The sequence below is a fragment of the Trichechus manatus genome, unplaced genomic scaffold (genome assembly GCF_000243295.1).
Source record: "Trichechus manatus latirostris isolate Lorelei unplaced genomic scaffold, TriManLat1.0 scaffold00021, whole genome shotgun sequence".
NCBI lineage: Eukaryota > Metazoa > Chordata > Mammalia > Sirenia > Trichechidae > Trichechus > Trichechus manatus.
Window position 1 is genome coordinate 17,054,527 of NW_004443957.1, and position 20,144 is coordinate 17,074,670.

General features: G+C 47.8%; 1 protein-coding gene across 1 annotated transcript in view; it reads left to right on the plus strand.

The window, feature by feature from the left end:
* The window catches only part of QSOX1 (quiescin sulfhydryl oxidase 1), a 49,392-nt gene that overhangs the window by 18,688 nt on the left and 10,560 nt on the right, over nt 1–20,144 (plus strand). The window contains exons 3-9 of the mRNA XM_004372877.2: nt 2,098–2,143; nt 2,710–2,812; nt 5,768–5,858; nt 8,371–8,516; nt 10,251–10,385; nt 12,397–12,526; nt 15,953–16,075. Coding sequence (XP_004372934.1) covers nt 2,098–2,143; nt 2,710–2,812; nt 5,768–5,858; nt 8,371–8,516; nt 10,251–10,385; nt 12,397–12,526; nt 15,953–16,075 — 774 coding nt within the window. The remainder of the gene's footprint in view (nt 1–2,097; nt 2,144–2,709; nt 2,813–5,767; nt 5,859–8,370; nt 8,517–10,250; nt 10,386–12,396; nt 12,527–15,952; nt 16,076–20,144) is intronic.

Consider the following 20,144-nt stretch of genomic DNA (forward strand, 5'->3'; position numbering starts at 1 on the left):
CCTGGGTCACTCTTGCTAACTGAGGCTCCTGGTCCCACTCCAAGCTGCCCATGGCTGGCACCTTAAGAAGGCTCAGCTAGGGTGAGGAGAGGCTGCCTTTGGATAGAGGTAATGCCAGCTGTTTTTAATACAGGCAGATTTGGGTGACTTGCTGGTTGATGGAGAAGAGTTACCATGTTCCTTTACAATAACATTTCTTCAGAATGAAAATAACACCTGTAGCTATGGGAAAGCAATGCAGGGTAAGACCTCATGATGTCAGTAGTTTTTGGGTTTTTGTGTGTGTGTGTGTCCATGGAAACAAGTTGAAGTTTCTCCTGGCTGTCTAAAACAAGTGCAACATCATTGTTTGTGAACAAACCAAACCCCAAGTAGTTGCATTTTCGATTTTGGTTCTGAGAAACAATGTTAGTCATAAATGCCGTAATATACTTTGTTGCCTTGATCTCATGTCACAATCTAGGAAATCTGTGATCATTTTTACAAGTATTAAGATAACATAATTTCATTAATGAAGGATTTGTTCGATAAGCATAAAGAACACTATTATAAATATGTGTGGCATGTATAAATAGGTGGTTTTCACCTAGAATAAAAGTTTATGTGAATGTTTAACAAGGAGAGAGAGTAAAGCAGTGAGCCGAGTAAGGGCCCAGGTGTGGTCAGAGGGAGCAGGAAAAGGCTGCAGATGGGGAGAGTTGAGTGGCTTCTCTGCAGTCTTCGTTCCTCGTGTGGGAGAGGTGGGCAGGAGTAACCCCCAGTTTAGTTTCTGCCTCAAATGGCTGTAAACAAACTAAGTTCCAGTAGATCAACGTTCTGTAGTGTTTAAAAGATAAGAACAAGGGGAGATGAGGGATGATGATGATGTAGTTAATGTTTATTGATCACTTGCCCAGACACTGTGCAGAACTTTAGATATATTGTCATTGAGTCCTCACAACAATTCTTCAAGGCAGATAGGGTCATCCTCATTTTAAAGATGAGGAAACTAAGGTTCAGAGAGGGTTATGGATTGTCCAAGGTCACACAGCAAAAGCTTAACAGAACCAGGCCTTGAACCCAAGTCTGCCAGACACCATGGTTATGATCCCTGCACTCAACCATCAGCCTGGGATAAGGCCAAATGGCCAGGCTGTTGGAGGTTGAGGCTCCACGGAGCTAAAAACGGCCCCAAGATTGGAGACCCTCAGTAAAAGGCCCCATCCCAGCCTACAGACTCTTACCCAGGCAGTTAAGTGGCTGTCTTCACTTCTCTCAGGACTACTCAACTCTGTCCCCTCCTGAGCCCAGGAGAGCACAGGCGGAAGCTTTGATGCTATCACCATTCAGGCAGAAGCCCGGATAGTAAGGGGGTTGTCCTCTGTTCTCTCTGTCCTCCTGCCCCGAGAGGGTGGAGGACTAGGCCAAGTGTCATATAAATGGGAAAAGAGGGCAAAGTGATGAATTAAATTGGCCTGTTTGAAACAAGACTTTCTTCAGGGGCTCAGGCCTGCCCATCAGTAGGACCTACGCTAGAAGCCCCTCCCTTTGTTGAGTGTGTGCTGTGCCAGGCCTCAGGCTGGGAGTTCTCAGTGGGTTAATGTATCAGCCTCAAAGCCCTTTTTTTCCAAGATAAGAAACAAGGACAGATTTCCACAGAGGACATCTGACATTTTCCCAGGGATGTATGAGGTGACATCACTTTATTTTTTCAGGTGGATCTGCAAGGAAAAATAGCAATGATTCTTCATCATTCATTTGTACGATAAATATTTTTCAGCAATTGTCTGCTAGGTACTGGTACTTTATAGAAGTAGTCCACCTTTGGTGAAGTGTATGAGCCACTGCCTACAGCTTCCCTTGGGTGCTTCAGAGATGGTAGGGGTAGAGATTGGATGTGAGGAAAATAGGAAAGAGAATCAGTGTCCTGCTCCAAGAGCAAAGGCTTCCCTGTTCTCCATTTTACAGATAAAGAACTAAGGCTCAAAAAGTAAAGTAATTTGTCCAAGGTCTCCACCTTAGTAAGTAGCTGGGTCTTACACTCAGATCCGTCTGACACCAGTGTTGTGCTCTTAACCACCATGCGATACTTACTCTTGCCTTTGTATTTACTTGCAGTTCTTTACGGCCTTTTCCAAGACTGGCTCTGGAACACCATTATCAGGTAGGTGTCCTGGCTCTGGTTGTCCTGTTGGCATCGTCAGTGTCATCCTCTCCCAGCCTCCTTCTTTACCTGGGTTTCTATTGGGGTGGAAGTGCCTGACAACTGGCAAGGTCTACAAGGGCGGGGGGTTCCCCAAGTGAAAACCTAATTTGGATTTTCCTGAAAGAAAAGTATCCTTCCCAGTCAGCCTGGAAGATGCCCTAGGGAAAGCTAGGCTGAAGAAGCTCCTCAGGTTTGCCCATCCAGCATCCTGGGATGAGGGTGAGGTGCCTTTCATGTCAAAATGGAATTGGATAAAGAGGGGTAGACCAGACAGTCCCTGGGGGAAGCCCTCATGGGTCCTAGTTCTGAGGGGCTGTTTCCTGTCCTCTGAGGGATGGGTCTCCTTGTACTGCTTAGGACCACGGGAGTAGCCCCCTACCTTTATTCCTCTAATACATATGTTTTTTGTATCAGAACTAGCTCATGCCCTGGGCCCTTAGTTTCTATGAATGAGACTGATAAGGGCACTGGAATGAATTCTCCTTTCCTCCTGACCCTGTCTCCGTGTCTGTTTTCATTTACAGTGGCTGGAGCGGATGTGCAGACGCTGCGGGAGAGGCTCATTGATGCACTGGAGACCCATCGTGACACGTGGCCCCCAGCCTGTCCCCCACTGGAACCTGCCAGGTATTTTGGGCTGGGACAGACTTGGTGCAGTGTGGGCCAGGATCACAGGCCTAGGAGTGAGGAGGTGGTGGGAATGGCAGGGCAGGGGATCCAGGTTGATTCTTCCTGCTGCCTTTGCCGTTGGGACAGATACCCCAGTCTGCTAGAGCACAGAGCGACTGTGGGGCAGCTGGTGGAGGGCCTCCTATTGCTGGAGGTCCTCATTGAGGGGACTTGTCGTCCTGGCACTGCCTGACAGATGCAGGGCCCCACCCCACTGGGAGGGAAAGTTGGGTGGTGTTCTCCAGATGGTGCCTGCTGCCCCTTCTCATCACGACTTGTCCTCAGGAACATTTTGGGGGTACAGCAGGATTTCGCATGATCTAACCCAGGGAGGGCCACTGAGAGTCAGAATGGGAAAGGGAAGAGAAAGGGAGGTTAAATACTGATTAGAGAAAAAGTAGGTGGTGGTGGTGAGCAGGAGAGGAAAAACTCAGAAGAGTAAAGCCCTGTCTCTAAAACGAAGGTGGTCGTGTGTCTGAGCAGAGGCCGTGACTGGGAGGTGGAGGTGGCCCTCAGCCGTGCTGCAGGGTGTCAGGCACAGTGGCTGGTGCCCTCTACTTGCTTGCTGGGAAGGCTTTCAGGATTGCCTCTCTTCTGGGGAACTGAGGACAATGAGGTGCATGGGTATCTTGCCCTGACTCTCCCAAAGAGATGGAGACAGGTAGATTGAAAATACTACATCCGTTACTTATGGATGAGAACTCAAGATAAGAATAATGCCCACCTCAGAACTCTTACAGAGGACCAAATCCAAGTACCAGCAGGGACTGCTAGAGGGAGCCCAGCCTCAGAACACAGTGAAGGTTCCAGGTGCTGAGAAAGCCTCATGAGGCAGGCGATTGAAGGCTCAAGTCTGTGTACTGGTGATTCTTCACAGCCATAGCTCTGCTAAGAGGTTATGTTTCCAAGTATCAGTTGGAGTTGAATCCAGCTTACAAGACTCCTTTATCATCTTTCCCAATTCTCCATCCTCCCAGAGAACTTCACAGAGCACTAGACCCAACACATGGTCTTGATGTGGTTAGGGGTTCCACCTCTCCAGAACACCCATGCTAGCCTGTATTCTGGTCCTTACATCTTCCTTTTCTCGATGGCTGTGTCTTTCTATATTTCTCTTTGTCTTTCTCTCTCTTATACACAGACATATACATTCCTTACAGCACATTTTCATCCCTGAAAGATCTCAAAAGCAACAAATCAGGCAAACTTGCTAACCTCTCTCAAAGTGGTCCCTCTAAAGAACTCTAAGAAGGAGGTAGGGATGCATGAAGAAAGATGAGCTGCCTCTTCCAGAAGTCTGAGAGTGGGAATGGGTAGAGGTGGGGCTGGCCACCATATAGGACTTGCTTTTCTGCCAGCCTAGGGAAGGCCAGGTGAAGTGGTCTGAGAGGCTATTTGATGCCACCCCGGAGGCTGTCAGTAGCCTCAACACCTCTTCTCATCTACCCATGTGGTAGACTCTGGCCCTCACCTCTCTAGCGTATCCATCCATACCATCACTGTGCTGGGTTGGGCTCCAGCATTGTCCCAGGTTGCACCTTCCATTTGTAGGTAGTCACTGCCTCATTGGTGGACCCAGTAGAGGAAAATAGGTCTCCAGATTGGGGGACCTGACCTCTAGGGATAAAAAGAAGATGCAGCCTCCCTTTTGCCATCTGACTTCTTGTCTGCTGGCCTCTTAAGCATGTGTGATGATGTTCTGCTTTCAATTGGAATAAGGAAACAAATCATTTTTGTATTATGCAATTATCTTCTGTTGAAACGTTGATTTTAAAAAATAATTTCTTGTTTATTCAGAGAGGGGGATAATCAAATTTGCCTTTGTATTTTCCATTTCCACCTTTGTTCTGGGTTTCAGTTTTCTCATCTTAAAATGAGGTTGGATTAGATAGCTTCTAAGATCTTCTGCACCAGGACTTCTGTACTTTAAGTGAAAGTTTATAATTCAGTTTAGTCTCTCATACAAAAATTTATACATACATTATGTGACCCTAATTGCTCTCCCTATACTGTGACAGCACACTCCTCCATTCCGCTCCTGATTTCCTGTGTCCATTCAACCAGCTTGACCCTCTCTGCCTTCTCATCTCACCTCTGGACAGGAGCTGCCCATTTAGTCTCCTATATCTACTTGAGCTAAGAAGCACACTCTTCACGAGTATCATTTTATGTCCCATAGTCCAGTCTAATCTTTGTCTGAAGAGTTGGCCTCGGGAATGGTTCTAGTTCTAGGATGACAGAGAGTCTGGGGGCCATGCTTTCTGGGGTTCCTCCAGTCTCAGTCGGACCATTAAATCTGGTCTTTTTACTAGAATTTGAGTTCTGCACCCCACTTTTCTCCTGTTCTGTCAGGGACTCTCTGTTGTGTTCCCTGTCAAGGCGGTCATTGCACCAGTACTTCTGATTCTTTAATTCTTTTTTTTATGTCTACCCCAGAGGAGGAGAAAGCAAATCTCCCAGTTGGTGGTTACTTACCACAGATCAAAACTTGTATCTGATGATTCTAATATCCAGTCTCTCAGAGGACCAATAACAACCATATTTAGTAAGCCTGGGCCTTACTCAGAACATAGAGACAACTGGTCTCAAAGCGTCCTTTCCAGTCCTCTTCCCAGACTGCCTCATACTCCTAACTCCTAAAAGAAACTGAGTGAGAAAGGAAAAACAGCAACAGGGTGGATCAAATGAAGAACCAGGGTTAGGTAACAAAGACAACATGCTTTGAGACTATGGGTTTGGTTTACTCCCCCTGGAGAGCTGGCAGCAGGAGACTTCCACAAAGCCTGGTGTGGAAACAGAGGAGGTTTATATGGCTCTACTCACAGTAGCAGGTCGCCTGCATCTGGCGTGGTCAGCACTTAGGCCTTCTTCCCACCGGCTGTGGAGAGTAACCATGAGAGTTGTCTCTTGCAGGCTGGAGGAGATTAATGGATTCTTTGCAAGAAACAACGAAGAGTACCTGGCCCTGATCTTTGAAAAAGAAGGCTCCTATCTGGGTAGAGAGGTGAGCCACCATCAGGTTCCCTGCAACTCTCGATAGCACTTGGGAGAGAGCCCCAGTTCAGGAGCAGGGCTTTTCCTGCCAATTCTAGAGTCTTGTCAGTGTGCATTTCTTACCCCTGTGCTGTTCTGAGGAGTCCCGGTGGCGCAGTAGTTAAGAATTTGGCTGTTAACCCAAAAGGTCAGCAGTTCGAATCCACCAGCCACTCCTTGGAAACCGTATGGGGTAGTTCTGCTGGCAACAGGTTTGGGTTTTTGGTTTTGATGCTGTCCTGACCCCTGCTGGGAGAAACGGGAAGTGTAGGAGCTGGACCATTCCATCTTAAAACCTTTATGTCTGCTTTTGTTCATCTCATCAAAATCAAATATTATCATACTTGGTGTTTACCGAGCATTGAATTAGACTGCTGACATACATAGTTGTTAATCCCCACAATGAACGCGGATGATCAAGTAACACATCCAAGATCACGCAGCTAGTACATTAGTGGGGCAGGGCTTTGAACCAGGTCGGTCTGGCTCCAAAGCCCCTGTTGTTTCCTTACAGCGCCACCCCCTCCAATCAAACCGGAGCAAAAAATGTGGAGGGGACATTAGAGATCATCCTGTCCCTCACATGAAGGAACGGGGTCCCTTATAGGTGGCAGGTAACAGGACCAGGCACGTTTGAATTTCTACTCCATCATGTACATGATATGTCCTTGGGCAAGTTACCTAAGTTTTCTGAGTCTCATTTCCCGGTCTGTAGAGTAGTGATAATTACATTTCTTTATAGTATTTTTTGGGAAGTCAAGTGAGGCAATTTAGATAGGACCTGGATTAGTAACTGGAACATATCAAACCCATTGCCATTGAGTCAATTCCATCTCATAGCAACCCTATAGGACAGAGTAGAACTGCCCCATAGAGTTTCCAAGGCTGTAATCTTTACTGAAGCAGACTGCCACAGCTGTCTCCCACAGAGCAGCTGGTGGCTTCTAATCGCTCACCTTTTGATTAGTAGCTAGGCGCTTAACCACTGTGCCACCAGGGCTCCTTAACTAGCACGTAGTAGATGCTGTATAAAGGTCCACTCCCTTTGCCTAATGCAGAGAGCTCTCCATGGTAGCACTGGCTCATGGACTTCTCCACAGACCGCTTATGAGCTTTTCCGAGATGCAGAGATAGATGGGCCAGCACTTGGGAGATGTTCCAATGACAGTGCAGGGAAAAAAGAAGACACATGAGGGTGGGGATGAAATTAAACACCACCGTTGGCTCTGAATGGTTTTCCTGCTGAAACTCATCAAGCACAGTTGAGAGCTCTTAGCTGAAACCAGAAGCTTGGCCGCTGACTCCAGGTCTCTCACCTCCCAAGAGGGGAAGCACAGGGAGGAGGCAGAGAGCTTTGCTGAAGGAGTGCCTAGCCCTTCTGGGGTCCCAGTCCATGCCTGGGGTCATGCCTGACATATAAGAGGTAAAGAGGTGATTGGTAGATGTTGGTTGGAATCAGCCCTTCTCCCCCTCCTCTCCCACACTGTCCCCTGAGTAACCAGGGTCAGGGTCCCCTGTGGACTGAGTCAAGGGCCCTGTGCCCATGCCTGTTGGAAGTCTTCAGGAATAGTTAGTGTGAGAGGCAGCAGAGCACAGTGGCTAAGAGCACAGGCTTTAGAGTCACACTGAACTGGGATTTATAGCCCAGTTTAAGCACCTGCTAGCTGTGTGGCACAGATATATTATTTCTCTTCTAGCTTCAGTTTCTTCATCTATAAAATGGAAATTTTTTGAATGAATACTTGTTTAGCTACTATGTGCTAGTCATTGTTACAAGGACTTATGAAATTAGGCCATTCAATCCTCATAACAGTCCTATCAGGTTGGTCCTATTATTATTATTTTAATTTTGCAAGTAAGGAAATTGAGTCAGGAAGAGGTTTAGTCCAGGTGGAGCCAGGATTCAAACCCAGGCAGCCTCTCTCCAGAGCATAGTATACTGTGTTCCCTCTCCTGGCCTCCTAAAAGTAGTTCCTACCTCATAGCGTTATTGCCAGGATTAGAAGAGGTAATCTGTAAACAACACATGATATGTACTCAACAATGTTAGTTTTTCCCCTTTTTATTTCTTTTAAAAATGAAATCATAATACCTAAGGATAGTTTCCTGACTGAATATAGATAGAAAATCTTACAAACATCTGAATAAAAATGAAACCACATTTTATTATGCCTTTTTTACAAATTGCTTTTATTGGATAAGGTAAAATTAAACTGGGACTGTCCTAGAAAATTCAAGATGGGTGGTATCCACAGTCCCAAGGCCCCTCCTGTTGGGCGGTGCCTGTTACTGGGGGTTACAGATGCAGTTGGTGGCATGAGAATCCCTCACTCCTCGCAGTGGTCTACTCTGAAAGGTTTAGAGTTGAGATGGAGCACAGCTGCCACCCAGGCCCCTGCCCAGCACGCTTAGGACTCGCGGCCCCTGGCTTCCTCTGCCCAGTGCCTTGGGCCCCTCCCCAAGCTGTCCTACTTCCTCTGCAGGTGACTCTGGACCTGTCCCAGCGCCAAGGCATGGCAGTGCGCAGGGTCCTGAACACAGAGGAGAACGTGGTGAGCAAGTTTGGTGTCACCGACTTCCCGTCTTGCTACTTGCTGTTTCCGAATGGCTCTGCCACCCGGGTCCCTGTGTGAGTACCACGTCCCCTACCCCATCTCTGCTCCCTCCCTGTGCTTGTTCTTTCTTCCTGCCCAGAGGGCAGCCAACTTGGCAGCTGGGCTAATAAGTCCTTTCTCCTGCAATTATTCTCCTGAGGAGCTCATGGACCGTTGAGGAGCACCCTCTGCGGGAGAAGGACAGGTCTGCCTGTCTGGCGGGGACAGTGCCGCTGAGTCCTACCACAGCCCCCTGACACACCCAGTGTTGGTGCCTACCCCCACTGCCTCTCACTGCCTCTGCACCATCCCCACAAGCCTCCTCTGTTCACAGACAGACTCATTGGCAGGCTGCATGCCTGGCACGGACTCAAATGTGTCTGACCCTCTCTCTCTTTGGTTTTCTAATTGCAGAAAAGTTCATTAGGAGCCAGACAATAGCCAGTTCCAAAATGCTGAGAGAAAACAATCAGGCCAGTCTCAGCCACTCTGTCAGGCTCCTGCTGCTGAATGGCCTGTTAAATGGTGCCAGATGGTGCCTCGGTGCCCTCCCTGGGCAGATGATTGATGTCAGCCTGGCCCTCTAGGCAGGAGCTTGAGGGCCAGGGAGATTAAGGCTTGCCGTATGTGCCCAATGAGCTGCCCCTCAAGGCCATTAGTGCCATCCTTCACTGAGGCTGGGCAGGGTGGCCACTTGCCCTCAACCTGCCAAGGCCCAATCAAGCAGCACTGGGGCTGGCCTTGTCAGAGAGTTCTGCTGGGGAAAGGAAGCATGGTGGCCACAGGGGGACAGAGGGCCAGTCAGGGTGAGGAGAGGAGGCATTGTTTCCTCACACGGAGTTGGTGGAGGAGAAAATTGTTTGTGATGATGCCACTTCTGAGCCATCTGCTCATCTGTAAACATGGGGCCAGCACAGCGGAGCAGAAAGCAATGCTTCCCGACGCCAGCTCCCCTGGGCTATCCCACCACACTGCTGCTGGTTTCCGCATCTCTCCCTCCAGGTGGCCCCGACCATACTGGGTAAGAGGGAGAATTTGTATTCGGGAGATGTTTCCTGCCTGTCAGGACTCCTCTCTATCAGAAGAGAGAAAGAAATCAAAAGGATTGTAAAAGGATTTAGAGAATTTGGGCGATTTGTTTATTCTTGTTGCTGCATTGCATATTTTAAATCACGTATCAAAGTTCCTTGACTTCCTGGGGGAGTCATGTCACCTGGTCACCTGGTGGTGCCTTGGAGCAAGCTTGTGAGTGGGTAGCTTCCTTGAAATCAGCCACCATTTGGAAACTTCTGGTCTATGGGAAGGTAGTCAGAGTCAGCAGCCTCAGTGCAGAGGTCTAGAGATCGCCTCCTGGTAGCTGAGGGCAGACACCATCCCTCTCTGGTAAGATTAATTCACTGCACGGGTTTTGACATCAGGCTGGTGTCAGGGAGGCTTTCCACAGCACATGCAGTAGATAGAAAGGTTGAAGTGAGGCACAGGTTCCCCAAGTTTGGTCTCACTGACGACAGGACCAACAAGTTCAAATTTCTTAATAAATATTTCTGATGGGCCACTCTGCTTCCTCTTCTGACATTACCGTATTTTCACAAATAACACGCCCACACATAAATAACACAGCATAGCTCACTTGTGAAAATAGCGAGGGGAGGTTGCGTGGTTAGCAAAAAAACATATAATGCATGTGTTATTTGTGTAAAAATAGTTGGCTCTGGGATTTTGTTCTTCCACACTGACCGCCTCTTCTCTATGGTCATCTTCCCTCACAGGCTTCTGGAATCCAGGTCCTTCTACACTGCTTACCTGCAGAGGTTCTCTGGGGTCACCAGGGAAGCTTCCCAGACCACGGTTGTGCCAACCACGGCTAAAAAGATTGCTCCCACCATTTGGAAACTTGCAGATCAGTAAGGCTGTGACTCGCTCTCCACATCCCTTCCCCCCACCCCAGCCTTTCCTCTGATCACAGGCGCCCCCCTGCCTCACACACTGTCTTGCCCATTCCAGTTCCTTGTCATGAGTTTAGCACATGCCATTCTGGGTCCAGACCTCCTCCCCACCCCCACTGAGGATTGGTCTTGGCCTTTGGGTGCCTCTGATGCCTGCCATGTGCAGGAGAGTCTTAGATGCATGGGAGGAGGAGAGGTTGGGCCTCTCCAGTGTCTGCCAGTAGGGCCCCAGTGCTGACTGCAGGGAGTGCCCATGCATTTAATTCTGCCCTTCATGGTGGAATGAATACTTACCAGCACTCACATTGCTTAACCTTAACTCTTTTCAAAAACATGTAGAATCAGTTTGGAAGGATACTCTTAAGGCCTCCAAGCCAACTTCCCACCCAAGCATTTATTTCTTCATCAAATACTTTTGAGTACTTGCTATGTGCTAGGCACTGTGGATACAGATACATAGAGGGCAGGTGCAATCCCTGCTGACACAGAGCTTACAGTCCCCTTCACAGCATCCCTTCTAGGAAGATATCCAACCTTACTTGAATGCCTCTGGTGTTAGGGAGCTCACTACTTTTTGAGGTAGCCTGTGTTTTTGTGCACAATTGTAAGCATGAGGCTTTTTGGCTTTTGCTCTTGTGGTAGGCGTTCTATCTATAGTCTGTAGACTGTCTATATCGATAGACCTTGTGCTGTAGCTCCCAACTGCACACCAAGTAGAAGTGACTAGTCGAGGCGCTTCTGAGGAGGATGAATAAGAGAATTGCAGGAAAGGTCACCTGATTTCAAGAAGGATTTTGCATCCTTCATGAGGGACTTTAAGGGTGGAAAGAGATAATTGAAAGATTTTTAGTGAATCAAGGGAGAAGGAAAGACTGAGAGGTGGGCATGATCATAACAATGCTGACCCTTATAGGCCTCATGTGCTAAGCTCTGTGCTGGACACCTTCCATGCAATATCTCATTCAGTCATGAGGCCATTTCTTGAGGCAAAACACAAGACTGGTGAGGAAAACTGAAGCCCAAGGATACCAAAGTGGAGCACAGAGAGGGGACTTTGCCACAAGAGTAAAGCACAGGTAGTTATAGTGTTCACCCTGTTAGTTGGCTGTCTCCAACCCTAGGAGGGAGTTGGGGCAGGAGTCATTAGTTTATCATACAGATAAGTTAAATGAGGTCCAGAGAGGTGAAGTGAGTTGCCCAAGCTCATAGAGCTAGCTCACTGTTGAACTGAGGCCAGAACCCAGGTCTCAGGAGTCAGAGGTAGAGACACCCATCATTCCAGGTGCTCTTCTCATCAGAGCTCTGAGCCCAGACCCAAGTGAGTATGAAGGGCATGAGGTAGAACAGCCAGCCTGGAGCTGACAACCCTTCCCCTAGGGCTGAGGTCAGCCCAGTAGGGCTGAGATGGAGCCAAGCCTGAGCTCCGAGGCCTGGCAGCTGTGAGCACATCACCCCTGAAATAAATACAAACACCACCTCTCCTCCTCCCCCTCAGCCCTGGTGGGCAGCCAAACCCTTGGTCTTTCAAAGAAATCCAAGATATGTGTGTATGCATGCCTGTTGATCTGTTTGTCCATCCCTAGGGATCTTTGCTCAGTGCAGAGGGTTCTCGCCCTTCCACTAGTGGCCTGATTAAAACACTTTAGTGACTCATAGGAGGGGCTAGCCCTGGACCTGAAGAGGGGAACCCCTGCTCTATACCAGGAGCTGCTGAGGGTTTTACATTTGCATTTTCATTTAATTCTCAAAGCAATCCTTCTGTGAGGAATTTATTACTGTCCCCATCTTACAGATGAGGAATTGAATCCTCCCAGAGAAGTTAAGTAATTTACCCAAAGTCACACAGCTAGCCACTGGCTGAGCCAAGTGCTAACTTATGGGACTCTGTGACCATCAGCAGTGCTCCTCCCCCAGCTCCTGCCCTGTGGTTAATGCCCCTTTCTCTCTCTGCCTCCCTCTGGGTGTTCAGCTCCAAGATCTACATGGCCGACCTGGAATCTGCACTACACTACATTCTACGGGTAGAAGTGGGCAAGTTCTCGGTCCTGGAGGGGCAGCGCTTGGCGGCCCTGAAAAAGTTTGTGGCAGTGCTGGCCAAGGTGAGCGGTGCTGTGGCAATTCCACATATGATTAGTGTGCATCCCTGCAAGCCAGGCTCCATGCTGGCCTGGGAGGGGTCAGCCCAGCCCTCCCTTCAGGAGCTCACGGTCTGGCTGGCCATCCGGACCCACAGCTTGCCCTGTCCACCATGGGCTGCTACCCTCCAGTCTCAGCCATACCCCACACCAGGGCCACACATCAGGGCGCCAGATGCCCTGACACCTGGGGAGACTCCCAGCGGACTCAGTGACTGTGATTCTGCCTGCCCCCTCACTCCACCTTAGTCTGAGCCCTAGAGTATGGCCACTCACTCCTTGCATGGTCATTGGGAAAGCAGAGCCCGTGGGATGGTGCAGTGAAGGAGAGGAGGGAGTCCTATGTGACTCTTCTGAAACTCCTCTCTTCCCCCCCCACGCCGGCCCAGAATCTGACCTGGGTCCGTGGCCCTAGCTATGCCTGTATAGTTTCCTGGTAAGGCAACTACTACATGATGTATACCAGCTACCTATTGAAGACCTGGTGTGTGTCGAGCATTTCATTTAACCCTCTTAACTTCTCTGCAAGGTGGCCAGAATTGCTCCACCCCCATTGTAAGAGGCCCGGGGATGGAGGCCAGGTGGCTTGCCTTCGGCCTCCCAGTTCTGAGGTATTACGGTTAGAGTTTGGGCTCTAGACCCTGTGCTCCTTTTCTCTGCCACACTTGCTCCTTCTCTGAAGGTGAGATGAGGGCTGCCTCTCCCTCTGCACCTCCCTCCCTGCCTCCTTCTCTCTGGTTCCACATCCACTGCCAATGCTGCCCTACTTAAAACCTAAGGAGCTGCTGCTGAGTACTGCTGAGTCAGATGTGGGCTCTGGTCCCCTCAGAGGCTGTCCGCTGACTCAGCTGCTCTCAGCCTGAGGGCTGGATCTGAGCCTGTCTTCTCTGTAGGTCTGAGGGCAGCTGGGCTACTTCTGGGGTGATTTGTGCCTTTCCCTCCTGGGAACTTCCTGCCGCCCTAGTCCCTCCTCCCCACCTTACCAGTCCTGGCCTTCCTGCCCCACTTGGCTTGGTCATGCGCATATCTGATTACACCGAGAAGACCCTGTGAGTTAGTGAGCACATGTCACAGAGCACTGCTACAGTCTAAGGCAAGATAGCCTTTGGGCCCTCACAAAGGCCCCAAACAGAATGAGCCCCTGTTCTCCAGCCCACCCTGGCACTAGAGACCTTTCCCTGAGGCCCTGAGGGCTGCTTGGTCCCCAGGTCACTGACGCCTGGGGCTGATTCCCGGAGAATGAGAGGAAGAAAGGCCTTGAGTGGTTCTGTGTGCTGAGGGAGAACCCCAGAGTGCTTTTCAGGTACCCCTCAGGAGGGGATGAGAAGGTCGTCTCATTGCTTCCCAGTCTGGTCCATTCTAGAGGAATCATCCCAGAGAAATTGTTTCTTGCATGCCACCTGCATCTCTCAGCCTTATGCAAAGCTGCTTTCTCTGTTTGGCTCTCGTGGGACTACTTGGAGCCATTTTGAGGGGAAAGAATGGGGAGAATACCTGAGTCGGGCAGAGGTTTCAACAGCACCTCTCAGTGGAGCCGCCAGAGCTCCCCCTGTCAGCAAGAGCTGGAAATGAATGAGTTTGGGATGAAGGAAGGGCCCTGTCAGAGGATGGAGGGAAGCCAGGGATGCACAACAGCAAGGGCAGAGGGACCTGAGGGCATAGCTCTGAGACCCGGTTTGAGCTCTGCCCACACTCCGCCTGGACACTGCAGCGTATTCTGGCCTGACCCTTGCTTGGGTAGCTTTTCCTGGATAGTAGCAATAGTAGCAGCTCCATTTCTTGAGCTCTGACAGGGTGCCTGACTCTGCAAAGTGCTCTTTGTGTATCAGCTTGTTTTTACTTCTCATAACAAATTCCACAAGGTAGGTACTGGTATTGTCTCTGTTGTCTAGGTGAGGAAACAAAGGCCCAGAGAGGTAAATCACCTTGTCCAAGGCCCTCCAGCCAGTGAGTGGCTGAGCTGGGATCTGCACCCACTTCTAACACATGCTCTTAACCATCACGTGCATGGTGCTCAAGGGGCAATGAAAGTCTAGAGGGGGGCGGATAGTGCTAACCTGCCCCGCTCAGCCTCTGAGAAGTACCAGCTCTGGGTATGACCAGGCAGAAGGCACTCTGGAAGTCTTGTGGGTGCCCTCGCACCCCTGCCTGACTGAGTAGAGTATCTTCCTGCCCCATCTGCTCCATCAAGTGAGTGTCTGGGCAGGGACTGGCCACTGGGTGGCGTGCAGTCACCAGGGTTTCCCTTTTCTGGCTTGGGAGGACGATTCACTGTAGGCTAGAGCCCCTTAATTCATCCTTCCCCTGACACCCTGGCCCTAGAAAGCGGAAGGTTCCAAGTCAGGCTGACAGGCGAAGGTCAATGAGAAATGCTGACTTTAAGCTGTAAATTTGTGTAGTGAGTCCCAGAGGCCTGTGTGAGCTAACTGAGAGGGAGCACGTCAAAGCACAAGATTCTTTCCGGCCACTTCTCACCCTGGGGGAAGGGGTCCAGCCCCTGAGGGGTTGGTATTTCATGTCTTTCTCAGAGGGGGACTGGCTCTGGTAACAGGTTTTTCTGTTTCATTATCCTATCTCCAGTACCCTTCAAGTGTTTTCGTTTGCTCTTTTTCCTCCACAAGTGTCTCAGCGTTGTTGTGCCCTCAACCTCCCTCTTGGTTTCTTCATAGGTTTATCTGACCTGCTCTCTGCTGCATCCCTCTCTCCTACAGCCAGCCCCCACCAGTGTGTATTTGTGCATGCGCACAGTGCACACATACATACAGCCTCCTCCCTGGAGTCCTTGTGGTTTGCAAGTGCTGATACTAATCAGATTTGAGTTGACTTATTGTCAGAGTAGCTTTTCATGTTCCTCAGAGACTTGGGAGTTACCATCAAGATTTGGATCTTGGCTATAAGCCCCTGGACTGGCTTATCCCCGCTGGTCGCCCATGGAATACAAATGAAAGGCCTTTTGCCAGCCTAGCCCAGCCCATCAGTTAGTCAGCAAGTCAGCTGCTCTAGGCAAAGGCCACCTGGAGAGAGAACTGGTTCCCAGCAGCCCCTGGGAAATGGCACAGGTGCTCAGGCCTTCCTCACAGGGCTGGCACGGGTCACGGGTCACTACACACAGGAGCCTGAAGCTGTGAGAGGGGGGAGCCCTTCAAGGCCTAGCCCCACTTAGAGCCTGTCTCCTCTCCCCACCCCTGTACCCCAGCCTTACCAGATGCCCTGGAGCAAAGGTAGTGAGGAATCTACATTTGTGCCTCAGGTAGAATGTTTTCCTGGTGGTTTAGGGACATTCCAAAAAATGGCCTTGGCCCAGTTCTGTATAGCCCCCTCCCTTCTCCAGGACTGTGGAACACTGGGGGAATTTTCATTCTCCAACTTCTGCTTGTTTCCTCCCCATAGTACTTCCCTGGCCAGCCCTCAGTCCAGAACTTCCTGTACTCCACCAATGACTGGCTCAGGAGGCAGCAGAGAAAGAAAATTTCCTACAGTTCTTTCAAAGCTGCCTTGGACAGCAGAAAGGAGGTGAGTCTAGATCTTCTCCCCATCCTTGATATTTATGGGAATGGAAGGGGTTAAAACTATAATCTCTGACCTCCTTTACCAGTTTGCATTCTGAGAGGAGTAGTGATCTTGCTTGGGTTCTCCATTAATAGTTAATAAACTGCTATTTTTGGGGCTCCCAGTATGTACCAGGCACTGTGCTAGGCTCTCTACATGCATTGTCTCATTTAATTCTCATAATATTAGTGGAAGGTAGATACCATTATCCCCATTTAACAGATGAAGAAACTGAGGTTAAGAGATTAAGAGAGGTAACCTATCTGAGATCATATAGGCAGTATGTGATTGGGCTGGGTTTTAAAACTGGTTGTGAGAACTCAGAGGTGTTTGGTTTTTTTTTTTTTTATGTATGTATGTGTGTATGCGTGGTGGTTGTTGTTGTGAGGTGCCATTGAGTTGGTTCCAACTAATGACGACCCTCTCTGTACGACAGAATGAAACACTGCCTGGTCCTGCACCATCCTCACAGTCGTTGCTATGTTTGAGCCCATTGTTGCAGCCACTGTGTCAGTCCATCTTGTTGAGGGTCTTCCTCTTTTTCGCTGACCCTCTACATGTAGAAGTATGATGTATTAGGGACGGGTCCCTCCTAATAACACGTCCAAAGTATGTGAGATGAAGTCTCGCCGTCCTCACTTCTGAGGGACAGTCTGGCTGTACTTCTTTCAAGATAGATATGTTTGTTCTTCTGGCATCCATGGTAGTCGGTATTCTTCACCAGCACCATAATTTAATGTCATCAGTTCTTCTTCAGTCTTCCTTATTCATTGTCCAGCTTTCACATGCATATGAGATGATTGAAAATGCCATAGTCCCCAGAGTGACATCTTTGCTTTTCAACACTTTAAAGAGGTCTTTTGCAGCAGATTTGCCCAATGCAATACGGCATTTGATTTCTTGACTGCAGTTTCCATGGGCGTTGATTGTGGATTTGAGTAAAGTAAAATCCTTGACAACTTAAATGTTTTCTCTGTTTATCATGATGTTGCTTATTGGTCCGGTTGTGAGGATTTTTGTTTTCTTTATGTTGAGGTGTAATCTTTGAAGGCTGTAATCTTTGATCTTCATCGGTAAATACTTTAACTCCTCTTCGCTTTCAGCAAGCAAGGTTGTGTCATCTCCATATCACAGGTTGTTAATGAGTTTTCTTCTAATCCTGATGCTGGATTTTTCTTCATATAGTCCACCTTCTCAGATTATTTACTCAGCCTACAGATTGAATAAGTATGATGAAAGGATACAACCCTGACACACACCTTTTCTGACTTTAAACCACACAGTATCCCCTTGTTCAGTTGGAATGACTGCCTCTTGGTCTATGTACAGGTTCCTCATGAGCACAATTAAGTGTTCTGGAATTCTCATTCTTGGCAGATTATTTATAATTTGTTATGATCCACACAGTCGAATGCCTTTGCGTAGTCAATAAAACACAGGTAAGCATCTTTCTGATTTTCTCTGCTTTCAGCCAAGATTCAGCTGATATCAGCAATGATATCCCGCATTCCACATCCTCTTCTGAATCTGGCCTGAATTTCTGCCAGTTCCCTGTTGATGTACTGCTGCAACCATTTTTTAATTATCTTCAGCAAAATTTTACTTGCATGTGATGTTAATGATATTGTTTGATAATTTCCACATTCTGTTGGATCACCTATCTTTGGAAATATGGATCTCTTCCAGTCAGTTGACCAGGTATCTATCTTCCAAATTTCTTGGCATATATGAGTGGGGGCTTCCAGTGTTGCATCCATTTATTGAAACATCTCAGATGGTATTCAGTCAGTTCCTGGAGCCTTGTTTTTCACCAGTGCCTTCAGTGCAGCTTAGACTTCTTCCTTCGGTGTCATCAGTTCTTGATCATATACTACCTCCTGAAATGGTTGAACGTCGACCAATACACAATGACCGTGTATTCCTCCATCTTCTTTTGATGCTTCCTGTGTCATTCAATGTTTTGCCCATAGAATCCTTCAGTATTACAACTCAAGGCTTGAATATTTTCTTCAGTTCTTTCAGCTTGAGAAATGCCGAGAATATTCTTCCCTTTTGGTTTTCTAATTCCAAGTCTTTGCATATTTCTTTATAATACTTTACTTTGTCTTCTTGAGCCTCCCTTTGAAATCTTCTGTTCAGCTCTTTTACTTCATCATTTCTTCTATTCATTTTAGCTAATTTGCATTCATGAGCAAGTTTCAGAGTGTCTTCTGACATCCATTTTGGTCTTTTCTTTCTTTTTAATGACCTTTTCTTTCTTCATATATGATTTTTTTTTTTTTATTGTACTTCAGGTGAAGGCTTACAGAACAAATAGTTTCTCACAAAACAGTAGTACACATGTTGTTTCATGACATTGGTTAACAACCCCACAACATATCAACCCTCTAACTTCTCAACCTTTTTTTTTGGTGAAAATACACATAGCCAAAGATACACCATTTCAAAAATTTCTACATGCACAGTTCAGTGACATTGACTACGCTCTTCCAATTGTGCTGTTATTCTCACTTGAGATGAAGGCTTACAGAACAAAATGTTTCTCGTTTAACAGTTACTACAAATGTTGCCCTATGACAGTGGTTAACAGTCTCACAACACATCAACAATATCCTTACTCAACCTTGGGTTCCCTATCACCAACTTCCTTGTCCCCTTCTGCCTTCTGGCCCTTGTCACTGGACTCCTGTACCTCGTTAGTCTCATTTGGTTTTACGGGGCTGTCCACTCCCAGGCTGAACAGTGAACCTCGGAGGTGACTTCACCACAGAGCTAAAAGGGTGTCTGGGGGCCATACTCTCGAGGTTTCTCCAGTCTCCTTTAGGCCAGTAAATCTGGTCTTTTTTTTGTGAGTTAGAATTATGCTCTACATCCTTCTCCAGCTCTGTCCAGAACCATCTGTTGTGATCCTGGTCAGAGCAGTCAGTGGTGGTAGCCGGGCACCATCTAGCTGTACTGGACTCAGTCCAGTGGAGGCCATATGTGATGTTTTTGATGTCATCCCACAACTTGTCAGTCTTCAGTCCTTAGTGTTCAATGCATCAAATCTATTCTTGAGATGGTCTCTAAATTCAAGTGGGATATACTCAAGGTCATACTTTGGCTCTTGTGGACTTGTTTTAATTTTCCTCAGCTTCAGCTTGAACTTGCATATAAGCAATTGATGGTCTGTTCCGTAGTCAGCCCCTGGCTGTGTTCTAACTGATGATATTGAGCATCTCTTTCCACAAATGTAGCCGATTTGATTTCTGTGTCCTCCATCTGGCGAGGTCCATGTGTATAGTCACCATTTATGTTGTTTAAAAAAGGTATTTGCAGTGAATAAGTGATGATCTTGCAAAATTTAATCGTGTGATCTCCAGTGTCATTTCTATCACCAAGGCTGTATTTTCCAACTACCGATCCTTCTTTGTTTCCAACTTTTGCATTCCAGTCACCAGTAATTATCAATGCTTCTTGATTGCATGTTTGATCGATTTCAGATTACAGAAGTTGGTAAAAATCTTCAATTTCTTCATCTTTGACCTTAGTGGTTGGTGAGTAAATTTGAATAATAGTTGTATTAACTGGTCTCCCTTGTAGGTGTATGGATATTATCCTATAGCTGACAGCGTTGTACTTCAGGATAAATCTTGAAATGTTCTTTTTGATGATGAATGCAGTGCCATTCGTCTTCTATATATGTGTGTGTGTGTATATATATGACAGAGTAGAACTCTTCCCCATAGGGTTTCCTGGGCTGTAATCTTTATAGGAGCAGGTCACCGGGTCTTTTCTCCTGTGGAGCCGCTTGTGGGTTCAGATTGCCAACCTTTTGGTTTACAGCCAAGCACTTTACCATTGTGCCACCAGGGATTATATGTATATATAAAACCATTGACACTGAGTCATTTCCGACTCGTAACGACCCTAATGGGACAGAGTAGAACTGCCCCATAGAGTTTCCAAGGAGTACCTGGTGGATTTGAACTGCCGACCTTTTGTTAGCAGCTGTAACACTTAACCACTTCGCCACCAGGGTTTCCATATATAT